The sequence below is a fragment of the Arvicola amphibius genome, chromosome 2 (assembly GCF_903992535.2).
Source record: "Arvicola amphibius chromosome 2, mArvAmp1.2, whole genome shotgun sequence".
In the NCBI taxonomy this organism is placed as follows: Eukaryota; Metazoa; Chordata; class Mammalia; order Rodentia; family Cricetidae; genus Arvicola; species Arvicola amphibius.
The window spans coordinates 25,159,465-25,176,215 of NC_052048.2; the positions used below are offsets into that span (position 1 = coordinate 25,159,465).

The following is a 16,751-nucleotide window of genomic DNA, read 5'->3' on the forward strand; positions in this document are numbered from 1 at the left end:
CAACCAACCAGCCAGCCAACCAGCCAACCAACCAACCAAACAACAAAACTAAACACCAAGAAGGGATACAGCTCCATGAATGTGCAAATGAAATGGACAGTTCCCGAGGGATGGAAAACAAATAACCAATAAGCATATGAAAAAGTTCAACATCCTTAACCACCAGGAAAATGGAAATTTTAATTTAAATTCCATTTCTCAGCCCAAGGGTTGATCATTAATAATCCCTCCCATTAGAGCTCAGAGAAGACTGTGGAAGAGGGGGCAGAAGGAAGTTAACAGCTAGAGGGAATGGAGGACACCAAGAAAACAAGCTCCTCTAAATTAACATGAGCAAAATTCTTATGAACTCACAGAGACTAAAGCAGCATGCATAGAGTCTTCACGGATGTGCACCACGTCCTTTGTGCTTATAGTGTGGCTTCCAGTTTAGTGTTCTTATGGGATTTTTGAGCATGCAAATGTGTCAGTCTTTGACTCCTGTGATGTCTCTTGGGTTTTTTCCCTTCTGTTGCCTGACTTCAATGTGATAGTTTTTGTTTTATTTTATTAATTTTATTTTGTTGTATTTAAGAAAAACTAAATTAGTGAATGAATGAATGAATAAATGAATGAAAATCTAGCCCCTTGGGTAAAGGTCACTGCACCTGCTGGGAGAGGACAAATTAGTTGTCCTCAGTGGAATGACACTGAGCACATTAACCACTCCAGGGCGTGTTCATTTGTTGACTAACAAATAATGAAGTCCTCACGGCTTTTGTGTCTGCTTTTACTTGGTTACAGCTTGACATTTTGTTTTGTCCTCTTTTTTTGGGGGGGGGGGGTATTTATTTATTTATTTATTTATTTTGGTTTTGTTGTTGTTGTGGGTTTTGGTGATTTTTTGGAGAAAGAACTTGAAGTCAAGTGGGGAGGGAAGAGGTGAGAATTTAGAGGGACTTAGGTGGGGGGGAAAGATGACCAAAATATAATTTAATATTTTAAATAATAAAATGAAGCCTTCTATAACAAGAGCCACAGGCAGTGGATGACTACGAGAAAACAGTGTCTTCTGCCACTTCAGGATAGCTAAGCATGTGAGCTCATAGCAGTTTAGATAGTGCACACACGATCTGGCAAACCAAAGCAGCCAAAGCAGCTGGGCACTAAGTGTCACCCCTAACTGAGATGTTATTGACAGTTGTCAGCTGCTGGAAGGGAGAAGCCAGGTTTCTCTGAGAGTAGCCTGTGGAGTTGACTATGCTCCAGCAGAGGGCAACATACCCAAAATTGTTTGGGCAACAAAAATTGGTCTTAATGGACTTTGCAAATTTGGGTGTGTAGAGGAAGTTGGGGGAAATGGAGAATAAATATGATAAAAACACACTGTACAAAATCCTCAAAATTCTTAGAGACAAACACACACACACACACACACACACACACACACACACACACACACACACACGCTCTTGTATGTAAAACTATATACAATGGTTTGAATGAGCAATGCCCCTCCAATAGGTTCAGGTACTTTGTCTCTGTTCATAGTGTTGTTTAGGAAGGCTATGGAATTTTTAGGTCACAGAGTGTTGCTAAGGAAACCTGTCACTGGGGCAGGCTTTAAGAGTGTCACCTCACCTCACTTGCAGTTGGAAATCTCTGACTTCTGCATGTAGTTAAAGAAATGATCTTTCTGCTTCTTATTCCAGCCACCTGCTGCTATGCCTCCCCACCATTTAGGACTCTACCTCTGGAAGCTTAGTCAAAATAAGCTCTTTGTGCACCAGACTGAGCTCCCAAGGTCCTGATGAGGATCAGAAGGAGGGAGAACATGAGAAAGAAAGTCAGGACCATGAGGGGTGCGTTCACCCATGGAGACCGTGGGACAGAACTAATGGGAGATCACCAACTCCAGTTGGAATGGGACTGATGGAACATGCGACCAAACTGGACTCTCTGAATGTGGCCGACGGTGGAGGCTGACTAAGAAGCCAAGGACAATGGCACTGGGCTTTGATTCTTCTGCATGGACGGGCTCTGTGGGAGCCTTCTCAGCTTGGTTGATCACCTTCCTGGACCTGGGGGGAGTTGGGAGGACCTTGGTCTTAACATAGAGTAGGGAACCCTGATGGCTCCTTGGCCTGGAGAGGGAGGGAGGGGGGTATGGGTGGAGGGGAGGGGAAGGAAGGGGGAGGAGGAGGGGAGAAGATGGAAATTTTTAAATATAAAAAAAATAAACCATGAAAAAATATATAAAAAATAAGCTCTTTGTTCCATATGTCTCTTTTAGTCATGGTGTTTGATCACAGCAATGGAAACCCCTATAACAACAAATACCAGCCATAATATAAAGAAAACACTTATACAGTACAGCTAAGAGTGTAAATTAGTCCAGACAGTATGGAAACCAATAAGGAGGTTCCTCAAAAAAAAAAAAAAAACAACACAAAAAGAAAAAGTGAATTTACCATATGATTCAGCTGTATTACTTCTTGGTATTTACCTGAAGGACTTTGAAGTCATTGTCGCAGGGTTGCTTCACATTAGGGTTTATCGAAACAACAGTGATTTTTATGGACTCATCTTGAGTGTATGCAGTGGTTTGAATAAGAAATGTCCCCCATAGGTTCAGGTCCCCCAGGTGGTTGGCACTGTTTCAGGAGGTTTCAGAGGTGCAGCCTTCCTTGCTGGAGGAGGGGTGGGCTTTAAGAGTGTATACAGAAATTTCAGAATTTAGTCTCCCTGCTTTGAAATATGGGTCTCTCAAGCCCATGTCGTCACTGTGTCTGATGCTTGCTGCCATGCCTTCTTCCATGGTGGACTCTTGTTCCCCAGAACTGTGAGCCCAAAACTAAACCCTTTCTCCTATAAGTTTACTTAGTCATGGTGTTTTAAGACAGCAACAGAAAAGTAATTAATATAGTGTTTATAAATTAATGAATGGTGAATAAAAATTTGGCATATACAAAATGGAATTTTGTTGTTAATGTTTTGGATTTTTTGAGACAGGGTTTCTATGTGTAACAGTCCTGGCTACCCTGAAACTCACTCTCTAGACCAGGCTGGCCTCGAACTCACAGAGATCTGTCTGCCTCTGACTACTGAGTGTGGGGATCAAAGACATGTGCCACCATGCCTGGCTCACACAATGGAATTTTTTCCAGCTATAAATACTAAGGAAGTCATGCCATTTATGGGAAAATTGGTGCAATTGTAAAATTATATTAAGCAAAGTCATGCTCAGAAAGTCATATATTGTGATTTTTCTCTCATTTTAGGGTTTTTATAGATGCATAAAATTGCTCACACACAGAAAGAGAAGACATAGAGGTAGAACTGTCTAGGGGGGCCAAATGTGACTGACAGGACTGTATATTAGTTAAAGATCTGTTGCTGTGATAAAGCACCATGGCCAAAAGAAACTCACGGAAGGAAGCATTTATTTGGGCTTATGGTTCCAGAGGACCAGAGTCCTTCATGGTGAGGAGCATGGCAGCAGGCAGGTGTGAGGCACAGGAAGCTGAACGCTCACATATCCTCGACTGCAAGAAGAGAAGGTAAACTAGAAGTAAGATGAAGATATATCTAAATCCTCCTGCAGCAATGTACTTCCTCCAGCTAGACTTCATTATCTAAATCTCCCCAAACATGCTATTCCAGGGGAGCCTATCATTAAAATCCTGAGCCTATGTGGGATATTTCTCATCCAGACCACGTCAAGTCAGGAGGGCATAGAAGGGGGAGCTAAGGAAAACACAGTCAAAGTATAGTACATACTCGAATGTAATTATCCTTATGAGACCCGATACTGTGTGTAATGAATATAAGCCTGCTGTGGGACAATGGTCTGTACCCTGTCACTTGTATTTTAAATAAACACTGAATGGCCAGTAGCCAGGCAGGAAGTAGAGGTGGGGTGACCAGGCAGGAAGTATGGGTGGGGCAATGAAAAATTGGGAAGAGGGAAGTTTCAGTCTGCAGTTGTCACCCAGACAGAGAGGAAGCCAGACACAGAGCAAGCAAGATGTGACTGCCTTGCTTAAATTCAGAGGAACACACACACACACACACACACACACACACACACACACACACACACGTCATGGAGGTGGAAGGGGGCTCGATGGGAAGAAAGGCTTCTATGGGAGAGGGAGGAGGTGAGAGAATAGAATGAGGTGGGGGTAGAAAATGCCTAGCATTCATTATGTAAGTATATGAAACTATCAAAAGACAAGCAAATTTAAAACAAACTAAAAAATAAGGTATTGGCAAAGATGAAGAGAGAGGGACTCTTGTACATTGTTGGAAGTGCAAAATGGGTATAGAAGAGATAAGTGGGTAGAGAGGGGAAATAGTGACAGGTCAATGGTATGACTTGAATTAGTGCCACTCCATTCAGCCCAGCTTCAATTTAAAGAAGCTATTTTTGTTTCAGTTTGGTTTGGGATTTGATTGTTTTTAAAAGATTTTATTGTATGAGCATTGGTGTTTTGTCTGCATTCACATCTGTGTGAGCATGTTAGATCCCCTGAAACTGTTTTTACAAAAAGTTGTGAACTGCCATGTGGGTGCTGGGAAATGGGAAGTTGACACTGAAGAGAGAAAATCCCAGAGACATGTTGAATAGAATATTCGGATCCTTGTTGATTTTTTTCTATAGCAAACACCATTGCCAACATGTGCTGGTAATGTTTAGTGAGATTCCTAGGACGAAAAACTGGAAAGACAGTTTTCTGTGTTCTTTTTTATTTTAATTTTTCAATTAAAATATAATTGCATCATTTACCCCTTTCACTTTCCTCCCTTCTGCTTCCCCTCTGCTCCTCGCCTTGTTCCCTCCCAAATTCTTGATTTTTATTTCTAAAAATCTAAGTCATATAAAGAATATAGATGAAAATCTAAGAAATAAGGAAGATAGATATTCTTTTTTTTATGTTTTTTTGCAGTTTATTTCTTTTTTTTTCTCATGGTTTATTTTTTTTATATTTAAAAATTTCCATCTCCTTCCCTCCTCCTCCCCCCTCCCTCCCCTCCTCCTCCCCATTCCCTCCCCTCCTTCTCCCCCTTCCCTCCCCTCCCCTCCACCCATACCTTCCCTCCCTCCCTCACAAGGCCAAGGAGCCATCAGGGTTCCTCACTCTATGCTAAGACCAAGGTCCTCCCAACTCCCCCCAGGTCCAGGAAGGTGATGGACCAAGCTGAGAAGGCTCCCACAGAGCCCGTCCATGCAGAAGAATCAGAGCCCAGAGCCATTGTCCTTTGCTTCTCAGTCAGCCCCCGCTGTTGGCCACACTCAGAGAGACGGGTTTGGTCGCATGATCCATCAGTCCCATTCCAACTGGAGTTGGTGATCTCCCATTAGTTCTGTTCCACCGTTTCCATGAGTGAACGCACCCCTCTCGTTCCTGACTTTCTCCCTCATGTTCTCGCTCCTTCTGCTCCTCATCGGGACCTTGGGAGCTCAGTCCAGTGCTCCAATGTGGGGCTCAGTCACCTTCCCCATCTGTCGCCAGCTGGAGGTTCCCTCACGGTCCTGACTTTCTTTCTCATGTTCTCTCTCCTTCTGCTCCTCATCAGGGCCTTAGGAGCTCAGTCCGGTGCTCCAATGTGGGGCTCAGTCATTTTCTTCATCTATCGCCAGGTGGAGGTTCTATGGTGATATGCAAGAAATTCACCAGTATGGCTATAGGAACTGGCCTTTTCAGTCTCCCTCTCCTCAGCTGCTCAAGGAACTAACTGGGGGCGTCTCCCTGGAAACCTGGGAACCCCTCTAGGGTCAAGTCTCTTGACAACCCTCAGGTAGCTCCTTAAATTAAGATATATGCTTCCCTGCTCTCATATCCACCCTTCCTATATACCAAGCACCCCATTCCTCCGAGCTCCCCCCGCTCTCCCCTTCACACTTTTCTCTCCCCATCTTCCCTTGGCCCAGTCTTGCCCAACCCTCAAGTTCCCAATTTTGCCTGGCGATCGTGTCTACTTCCAATATCCAGGAGGATTACTATATCTTTTTTTGGGAGTTCACCTTCTTATTATCTTCTCAAGGATCCCAAATTTATAGGCTCGATGTCCTTTAATTATGGCTAGAAACCGATTATGAGTGAGTACATCCCATGTTCATCTTTATGGGTCTGGGTTACCTCACTCAGAATAGTGTTTTCTATTTCCATCCATTTGCCTGCAAAATTCAAGATGTCATTGTTTTTTACCGCTGAGTAGTATTCTAGCATGTATATATTCCACAGTTTCTTCATCCATTCTTCCACTGAAGAGCATCTAGGCTGTCTCCAGGATCTGGCTATTACAAATAATGCTGCTATGAACATAGATGAGCATATGCTTTTGTTGTATGATTGGGCATCTCTTGGGTAGATTCCCAATAGTGGAATTGCTGGGTCCTGGGGTAGGTTGATCCAGAATTTCCTGAGAAACCGCCACACTGCTTTCCAAAGTGGTTGCACAAGTTTGCATTCCCACCAGCAATGGATGAGTGTGCCCCTTACCCCACAACCTCTCCAGCAAAGGTTATTATTGGTGTTTTGGATTTTAGCCAATCTGACAGGTGTAAGATGATATCTCAAAGTTGTTTTGATTTGCATTTCCCTGATAGCTAGGGAGGTTGAGCATGACCTTAAGTGTCTTTTGGCCATTCGAACTTCTTCTGTTGAGAATTCTCTGTTCAGTTCAGCGCCCCATTTTTTATTTGGGTTAATTGGCATTTTACCGTCTAGTCTCTTGAGTTCCTTATATATTTTAGAGATCAGACCTTTGTCAGTTGCAGGGTTGGTGAAGATCTTTTCCCAGTCAGTAGGCTGCCTTTGTGTCTTAGTGACAATGTCCTTTGCTTTACAGAAGCTGCTCAACTTCAGGAGGTCCCATTTATTCAATGTTGCCCTTAATGTCTGTGCAGCTGGGGTTATGCGTAGGAAACGGTTCCCTGTGCCCATTTGTTGTAGAGTACTTCCCACTTTCTCCTCTATCAAGCTCAATGTGTTCAAATTAATATTGAGGTCTTTAATCCATTTGGACTTGAGTTTTGTGCATGGTGATAGATATGGATCTACTTTCATTCTTCTACAGGTTGACATCCAGTTATGCCAGCACCATTTGTTGAAGATGCCCTCTTTCTTCCATTGTGTACTTTTGGCTCCTTTATCAAAAATCAGGTGTTCATAGGTTTGTGGGTTAAGATCCGGGTCTTCTATACGATTCCATTGGTCAACTTCTCTGTTTTTATGCCAATACCAAGCCGTTTTCAATACTGTAGCTTTGTAATAGAGTTTGAAGTCAGGGATGGTAATGCCTCCAGAAGAACCTTTATTGTATAAGATTTTTTTGGCTATCCTGGGTTTCTTGTTTTTCCATATAAAGTTGATTATTGTCCTCTCAATCTCTGTGAAGAATTTTAATGGGACCTTGATTGGGATTGCATTGAATCTATAGATTGCTTTTGGTAGAATTGCCATTTTTACTATGTTGATCCTCCCAATCCACGAGCAGGGGAGATCCTTCCATTTTCTGGTATCCTCTTCAATTTCTTTCTTCAAAGACTTAAAGTTCTTGTCAAATAAATCCTTCACTTCCTTGGTTAGCGATACTCCCAGATATCTTATGCTATTTGTGGCTATTGTGAAAGGTGATACTTCTCTGATTTCCCTCTCTGCTTCCTTATCCTTTGTGTAGAGGAGGGTGACTGATTTTTTGGAGTTGATCTTGTATCCTGCCACGTTACTGAAGGAGTTTATCAGCTGTAGGAGTTCTTTGGTGGAGTTTTTGGGGTCGCTTATGGTCATCTGCAAATAATGAAAGTTTAACTTCTTCCTTTCCAAATTGAATCCCCTTGATTCCCTTATGTTGTCTTATTGCTATTGCTAGAACTTCAAGCACTATATTGAAGAGATAAGGAGAGAGTGGACAGCCTTGTCGTGTTCCTGACTTTAGTGGGATAGCCTTGAGTTTCTCTCCGTTTAATTTGATGTTAGCTGTCGGCTTGCTGTAAATAGCTTTTATTATATTTAGGAATGACCCTTGTATCCCTAATCTCTCCAAGACCTTTATCATAAAAGGGTGCTGAATTTTGTCAAATGCTTTTTCAGCATCTAATGAGATGACCATATGGTTTTTTTCCTTCAGTTTGTTTATATGATGGATTACATTAATAGATTTTCATATGTTGAACCAGCCCTGCATCTCTGGGATGAAGCCTACTTGATCGTAATGGATAATTTTTCTAATGTGTTCTTGGATTCGGTTTGCCAGTATTTTATTGAGAATTTTTGCGTCCATGTTCATGAGTGAGATTGGCCTGTAATTCTCTTTCTTGGTTGAGTCTTTGTGTGGTTTAGGTATCAGGGTAACTGTAGCTTCATAGAAGGAATTTGGCAGTGACTCTTGTGTTTCTATATTATGAAATACCTTAAGGAGTATAGGTATTAGGTCTTCTTGGAAGTTCTGGTAGAATTCCGCATTGAAACCATCTGGTCCTGGGCTCTTTTTGGTAGGGAGGTTTCTGATAACAGTTTCTAATTCTTCGCGACTGACAGGACGATTTAGAGCATTTACCTGGTCCTGGTTTAACTTTGGTATATGGTATTTATCTAAAAAACTGTCCATTTCTTTTACATTTTCCAATTTTGTGGCATACAGGCTTTTGTAGTAAGATCTAATGATTTTCTGAATTTCCTCTGTGTCTGTGGTTATGTCCCCCTTTTCATTTCTGATCTTGTTAATTTGCGTGTTCTCCCTCTGCCGTTTGATTAGTTTGGCTAAGGGTTTGTCAATCTTGTTGATTTTCTCCAAGAACCAGCTTCTTGTTTCATTGATTCTTTGGATTGTTTTCTGTGTTTCTATTTTGTTGATTTCTGCCCTCAATTTGATTATTTCCAGTCTTCTACTTCTCCTAGGTGAGTCTGCTTCTTTTTTTTTCCAGAGCTTTCAGGTGTGCTGTTAAGTCACCAATGAGTGCTTTCTCCGTTTTCTTTAAGTGTGCACCTAGTGCTATGAACTTTCCTCTTAGCACTGCTTTCATTGTGTCCCATAGGTTTGAGTATGTTGTGTCTTTGTTTTCATTAAATTCAAGAAAGACTTTAATTTCTTTCTTTATTTCTTCCTTGACCCAGGTGTGGTTCAGTAGTTGACTGTTCAGTTTCCATGAGTTTGTGGGTTTTCTGGGGGTAGCATTGTTGTTGAATTCTAATTTTAATCCATGGTGATCCGATAAGACACAGGTGGTTACTAATATTTTTTTGTAACTGTGGAAGTTTGCTTTGTTACCAAGTATATGGTCAATTTTCGAAAAGGTTCCATGAGCCGCAGAGAAGAAGGTATATTCTTTCCTATTTGGATGGAATGTTCTATAGATGTCTGTTAAGTCCATTTGGTTCATTACCTCCATTAAGTCTTTCAATTCTCTGTTAGGTTTCTGTCTGATTGACCTGTCCATTGGTGAGAGAGGAGTGTTGAAGTCTCCAACTATTAGTGTGTGTGGTTTGATGGCTGCCTTGAGTTCTAGAAGTGTTTCTTTTACATAAGTGGGAGCTTTTATATTAGGGGCATAGATATTCAGGATTGAGACTTCATTCTGATGGATTTTTCCTGTTATGAGTATAAAGTGTCCCTTTCCATCTCTTCTGATTGATTTTAGTTTGAAGTCAACTTTGTTGGAAATTAGTATGGCCACACCCGCTTGTTTCTTAGGGCCATTTGCTTGATAAACCTTTTCCCAACCCTTTACTCTGAGTAGATGTCTGTCTTTGTGGTTGAGGTGTGTTTCTTGTAAACAGCAAAATGTTGGATTCTGTTTTCGTATCCAGTCTCTTAGCCTGTGCCTTTTTATAGGTGAATTGAGTCCATTGATATTAAGTGATATTAATGACCAGTGGTTGTTAACTTCAGTCATTTTTAGTAGTAGAGTTTGTGTGTTTCCCTTCTTCTAGTTGTGCTGGTGAAGGGTCGCTAGATGCCTGAGTTATTGTCGGCGTTGTTGGACTCCTTGGTTTGTGATTTTCCTTCTATTACTTTCTGCAAGGCTGGATTTGTGGCTGCGTATTGTTTAAATCTGTTTTTGTCCTGGAATATCTTGTTTTCTCCATCAATGGTGAATGCAAGCTTTGCTGGGTATAATAGTCTAGGCTTGCATCCATGTTCCCTAAGTGTCTGTAGCACATCTATCCAAGCTCTTCTGGCTTTCATGGTTTCCATTGAGAAATCTGGTGTAATTCTGATAGGTTTCCCTTTATATGTTACTTGACCTTTTTCCTTTGCAGCTCTTAATATCTGTTCTTTATTCTGTATGTTTTGTGTTTTGATTATTAAATGGCGTGGGGATGCTTTCTTTTGATCCAGTCTATTTGGTGTTCTGTAGGCTTCTTGTACCTTCATAGGAACATCCTTCTTTAGGTTGGGGAAGTTTTCTTCTATAATTTTGTTGAATATGTTTTCTGGGCCTTTGAGTTGTAATTCTTCTCCTTCTTCTACCCCAATTATTCTTAGGTTTGGTCTTTTCATGGTGTCCAAGACTTCCTGGATGTTTTGTGTTAAGAATTTGTTAGATTTGTTTAGTTCTTTAATCTGTGAGTTTATTTCCTCTATAGTATCTTCAGAGTCCGAGATTCTTTCTTCCATCTCTTGTATTCGGTTGGCAATACTTGTCTCTGAAATTTCTGTTCGTTTACTCAGAGTTTCCATTTCCAGTCGTCCCTCAGATTGTGTTTTCTTCAATACCTCCATTTCATTTATCAGGTCTTGTACTGTTTCCCTTACCTGTTTGATTGCTTTTTCTTGTTTTTCTTGTTTTTCTTGGGTATCTTTGAGAGATTTATTTATTTCGTCTACCTTTTTGTTTGTCATCTCCATTTCTTTATGGCAATTTTTTACCTCCTGTTTAAGGTCCTCTATTATTTTCATAAAGTACTGTTTAATGTCGGTTTCTTCTATATCTTCTGGGGTAGGGTGTTCAATTCTTGTTGTTTCGGGATGTCTGGCTTGTGGTGATGTCATGTTGCCTTTCATGTTGTTGGAGGAGCTCCTGCATTGGCGCCTGCCCATCTCTTCCCCAAAGAATGATGGATCCTCCTGCAGACTGTCAGGTCCCCTTGCAGGCCAAGCAGCTCTCAGACAAAGGCCTACCTTGCTCCGGGCAGTCAAATGAAGGAGGGGACCTCCCACCGGCCTGGGTGCACTCAATTCCAGGTCCCCAGAGCCCAAACAGGCTGAGCTGTGGGATTTTGTGGCCCCAAAGACGGGAGGATGAGGCAGGGGGAAGGGGGGAGGATTCTGGGTGCAAGCTGGGAAGGGACAGGGAGAGAGAGGCAGTATCCGGGGAGAATAACCCCTGCAGGAAGAGCAGGAAGTGTGCTGGTGGCAGGGGGAGTTGTGGAGAGTCGGTGGTCCCTCTCCGGGCAGCTGCCGCGGTTCGGGCACTCACTCCTCACTCACCCCAAAGAATGATGGATCCTCCTGCAGACTGTCAGGTCCCCTTGCAGGCCGAGCAGCTCTCAGACCGAAGATAGATATTCTATACTGAAAATGTGGAGGAATTGGTCTAAACAACCCGATTCGTAGTACAAGTCATCATCAAATCCACAACTTTTGGTTTTTGTATTTTTTTAAGGCAGTCTCCCCAGGCAGCCCTATCTGAACAATGCAGACAGAATAAGCTTACCTCAAACTCCATAGATATCTGCCTACCTCGGCCTCTCAAATGCTGTATCACCACACACATTCAAACTTTTTACTGTGCAACTTGTGTCTGAGGAGGTAAAATCAAGGAGGGACGCATGTGGGGGAATGGCAAACATAAAAATTTTGTATTTTATGTGGTCTTCAATTATACTGATGGAGCAGCGGGCTTGCTTTTCATCCCGCCCGACTCCCGGCTGCCTGTCTAGCTTATGCCCCGAAATAACAACACACAAACTGTATTCATTTAAACACTGCCTGGCCCATTAGTTCCAGCCTCTTATTGTCTAATTCTCACATCTTGATTAACCCAGTTTTAGTAATCTGTGTAGCACCACAAGAGGTGGCTTACCGGGAAGATTCTAGCCTGCATCCATCTTGGAGAGGAGAGTCATGGCGACTGCCGGAGGCGTCTGCTCACTCCCAGCATCCTGTTCTGTCTACTCCACCCACCTAAATCCTGCCCTATCAAAAAAGCCAAGGCAGTTTCTTTATTAACCAATGAGAGTCTTCCATCATTCAATAATAGGATAAACCTCAGGAGAGACACAGTGTTTGATCAATGACAGCAATTTAAAAAATAGTGTCAAGTAAATTTAGGCAAGAAAAATAAAATGTTCTCAGTGCAATATCCTAAATAAATACAAAAAAGACCAGTTCTAAACCGCAAAGTGCTTTTAAAGGCTTCTTAGATATTAAAGAGAATTTGCATGAATAGGGACGGACCCACAAAGATCTACCCACAGCTGAGTATATATTGGCAGTTGGTGGCTACTGGAGAAGGGAGTGGCAGTTTCCTTCCAGGATGGTGAACCTAGAAGCTTGCCAGTGCTCCAGCTGGTCTCCCATACTCATGTAGTACTGACAGACTAAATGAACAGAGTGGATTATTTTTTAAAAAGAGAGTACATGAAGTTGGGAGAGAAGAGACATTGGAGGGGAGGCAGTAGGATGGATTTGAACAAAATATATTATATACATGTATGAAATCCTGAAATAATAATTATTTTTTATTTATCTATTGATTGATTTTTATTGAGCGCTACATTTTTCTCTGCTCCCCTCCCGGCCTCTCCCCTTCCCTTCAACCCTCTCCCAAGGTCCCCATGCTCCTAATTTACTCAGAAGATCTGAAGCAATAATTATTTTAAAGAGAGAAACTGAACACTTATGCATAAACATAATCTGGTACATAGGTTGTGCTTTCAAAACCAATTCGACTTCTGGTTTACTTTAAAGGAAAAGAGTCCTCCAATAACAAAATCCCCATTTTGATAGTAGCTGGGAGAAGTGGGTAGACTTAAGGAGAAACAAGAAATTTGTTCCTGGAATACAATGAGCCTAATCAGGAGAGAGAAAGCAATGAATAATTTCATAATAACATTGATGAATAATTTATAAAACCCAGAAATCTGTTGAGTTGAGAATCTGGCACTGATCAGCTCTGATAGTAGGTGAACATACTGCTAAAACACGTGGCTTTCTCTTCAGCACAGGTCAAGTTTATAAGGCATTGTTTTGTCCTGAGTCGGATGTGCCAACATCCAAACACTGCCTTGTTTCCTGGGAGTATAATCTGCATTGCACCTGCTCAGCCCTCAATCATGTCCCCTTTGCAGAGTCATTGTAAGTCTCCGAGGGGGCATGAACATCTCACTTGGCACCTGGGAATCCTGATTCTCAGAAGAAAAACATACAATTAAGAACAAAAGTGAATTCTGCTGAAACACCTGTGGAATGTGTGTGCTCAGTGAGCTGAGGGTTTTAAAGATCCCAAAGTAAGGGCAGTGGAACCACTATGCCAACTAATGGAACTACTTCTCTGTAAGTTATGAAGTATCGTCCGAAGGAGGACATCGAGGACTCAGTCAGGCAGCAGTGCTGGACGCTGTCATTTAACAGTGTTATTTTAGTGTATCTCTGCAAAACAAAGCCAAAGCCTTTCCATTAGACAAAATTATTTCTGATTACTTCACAGGAAAGGATCAATTACTAACTTGCCCAGGTTGTTCTTGAATTTGTGACCCTCCTGTCTCAGCCTTCCAATTAGTCAATGTCACAGGTGTGTACTACTCAGCCTAGCTAGTACCATATTCTGATGTCAACAAGAACCTTCATCTGGCGATGGATGGAGATAGAGACAGAGCCACACATTGGCGCACCGGACTGAGCTCCCAAGGTCCAAATGAGGAGCAGAAGGAAGCAGAACATGAGCAAAGAAGTCAGGACCGCGAGGGGTGCACCCACCCACCGAGATGGTGGGACTGTTCTAATCGGAGCTCACCAAGGCCAGCTGGACTGGGACTGAAAAATACGGGATAAAACCGGACTCCCTGAACATGGCGGACAATGAGGGCTGCTGAGAAGCCAAGGACAATGGCACTGGATTTTGATCCTACTACACAAACTGGCTTTGAGGGGGGGGGGGTAGCCTGTTTGGATGCTCACCTTCCTAGACCTGGATGGAGTGGGGAGGAAATTGGACTTCCCACAGGGCAGGGAACTCTTACTGCTCTTCGGGCAGAAGAAGGGGGAATGGAGGGGGAAGGGGGAGCTAAATGGGAGGCAGGGAGGAGGCAGAAATTTTTAATAACAAAAAAATAAAAAAACAACCAGCCACATATTTATAATAACAAAATCAGATGTGTGTGGGATACATAATTTGCTTTCTTCAAATCTTATTAAATCCATTCTTATTGAAAATCCATTTCATCAAAGCCCATAAGAGGGAAGAACCTGCAACAGTGTGTATACACAGTGTAACTGATGCTTAGAACTTGAAATCACACTTCATCCTCAGCTTTTTCCAGTCACCTTCAGGTCTAGGGACCGCAGGTCTCTGAGGGAGTGCTCTGCTGACTGGATTAGATGCTGGTCAGAAGCATCCCTTGATACCCACAGTCCTGGTGCCAGAAATCCAACTGTTGTAAGTTCATATCGCATTTTGGCCAGAAATATATTGTTAAAGTAATGAGAGGTTCTGACGCATACAGAGTTTTATCGGGGTATTGTTTGTCAATGTTACAGAAATTTCTTACAGGTTTGACATCTTTTGCTCAGAAAAGAATGAAACACATGCATACACACGAACTTAGTAGACAAGATGAAAAATAAATTGTGAAGTAGCCTATTGCTGTCAGGGAGTGTTCTGAAACTGGCATTTTCACAACAATTGATAACTTTGTATGAATCTCCTCTGTGAGTAAAGAGTAACAAAAACAATTGTATCCAAAAGCCTAGAATGTGCTCAAGAATTCACAATTATTTCTTATTGGTTTTAGTGTCTTGTTAGCCAAATTTATTTTTGCATGTATTTATTCTGAAACAATTATGATAAGCAAAATCACTTACAAAGATAGGCCCATCAGACTAGCAAATGATTGATTATTGAGTAAAAGCACGTAAAGTAGAAGAATTTGGAAAAATGCATTCCAAGTTCTGAAAGACCACAACTGCCAACCCTTAACACGTGCATAGTGAAACTATGCCCCACAGTTGGAGAAATAAAAAATTTCCATGATAAAAATAGATAAGAATTTATGACCCCTAAGCATCTTTATAGAGGATTCTAGATATAATTCTTCAGACTGAAGAGAATGACAAACACACACAACTGGCCACCAGGAATAAATAAACAATATTAGAAAGTTAATAAAAAGAAGTCTAAAAATACAAAATCAACAGATGACAAGAATTTATACACATCCTTCATGGATATCTCTGAATCTTAATGGTCTTAATTGCCCAAGAAAAAGACACAGACTAACAGATTGGATTAGAAAACAATATTCATCATTTTCATCCCCAAAACATGTCTTGCTGTAGTGAGGGGCTACGGGCGGTTTCCCACCCCCTGCTCTCGGCCACTGGCTAGCTTAAAACCCGAAATAACAACACACAAATTGTATTCTTTTAAACACTGCCTGGCCCATTAATTTCAGACTCTTATTCACATCTTGCTTTAACCCATTTCTAATAATCTGTGTAGCACCACAAAGTGGTGCCTTACCAGGAAGTTTCTAGCGTACATCCATCTTGGGCTGGAGCTTCATTGCGTCTGGCCTCTCTCTCAGGAGAGGCACAGCAGTCTGCCTAACTTAGGAGAGGCGTGGCATCTTACTGATCCTTCTACCTCACTTCCTCTTCCTGTTCTGTCTACTCCACCCACCTAAGGGGCGGTCTATCAAATGGGCCAGGCAGTTTCTTTATTAGCCAATGAAATCAACTCAAACAGAAGACTCTCCCACATCATTTCCCCTTTTTCTGTTTAAACAATAAAAGAAAGGCTTTAACTTTAACATAGTAAAATTACATATAACAAAATAGTTATCAAGTAAGAATTAGTTACAATATTATATCCATTTTATCTTTTATCATAACAAAGGAAAACTTTATCTATCCATTCTTCAACTCCATCAAAGACTCCAGAAGGATATAATATTACCTAAGTAAATAAGAAATAAGCAACTTACAAAACTCTAGAAATGACAGAGACATCTCGCTGCCTGGACAGTCACCCAAAGTTCCTTTGTACTGTTGGGGCATCCATCTTCAGCCTTCAGGCCCATAGTATCCAGAGACGTTATTTCCATGAAGCAGGAAATTTCAAAGGCAGTTCAGTCAGTATCTACTGTGTCCTGCAGAATGTCTCACAGACTCTTTCATGAGTCGGGAACCCCAAAGAATCATCTCACATTTAGGCAAGTTCAGCAGTCCTCTCTGTGGGTTCTCTGTGTCCAGTTTATGCAACAGTCCAAGCAAGAGCAGTTTCTTGCCCAATGGCTATCAAACTCCATAAGGAGCCTCTTTGATGCCCATCATCTTCTTGAAATAGATGGTGCTGCCAGGAGCAGGCAAGTCTCATTGTCATGAAAAGCCCTAAGTTATTAAAACATTTAAGTGGAATATTCTGTAGTCTTTGAAAGATATTAGGAATGCCTATCTAACTAAAATATATCTCTATATATCTAGAAAATCTAACTAACATGACTATAAGCTTTACTATTATTGACTATCCATTAACAACCTATATACATTACATTTTTAAAATGAACTACACAATCACAATACCTTAATCAGTATCAGAAATA

General features: G+C 41.5%; 1 protein-coding gene across 1 annotated transcript in view; it reads right to left on the bottom strand.

The window, feature by feature from the left end:
- LOC119807123 (vomeronasal type-2 receptor 26-like) overlaps window positions 1–13,037 on the bottom strand; it is a 32,119-nt gene extending 19,082 nt beyond the window's left edge. Inside the window, 4 exon segments of the mRNA XM_042054516.1 lie at window positions 4,541–4,633; window positions 4,635–4,684; window positions 12,832–12,890; window positions 12,892–13,037. Coding sequence (XP_041910450.1) covers window positions 4,541–4,633; window positions 4,635–4,684; window positions 12,832–12,890; window positions 12,892–13,037 — 348 coding nt within the window.
- Window positions 13,038–16,751: the final 3,714 nt, after the last annotated feature.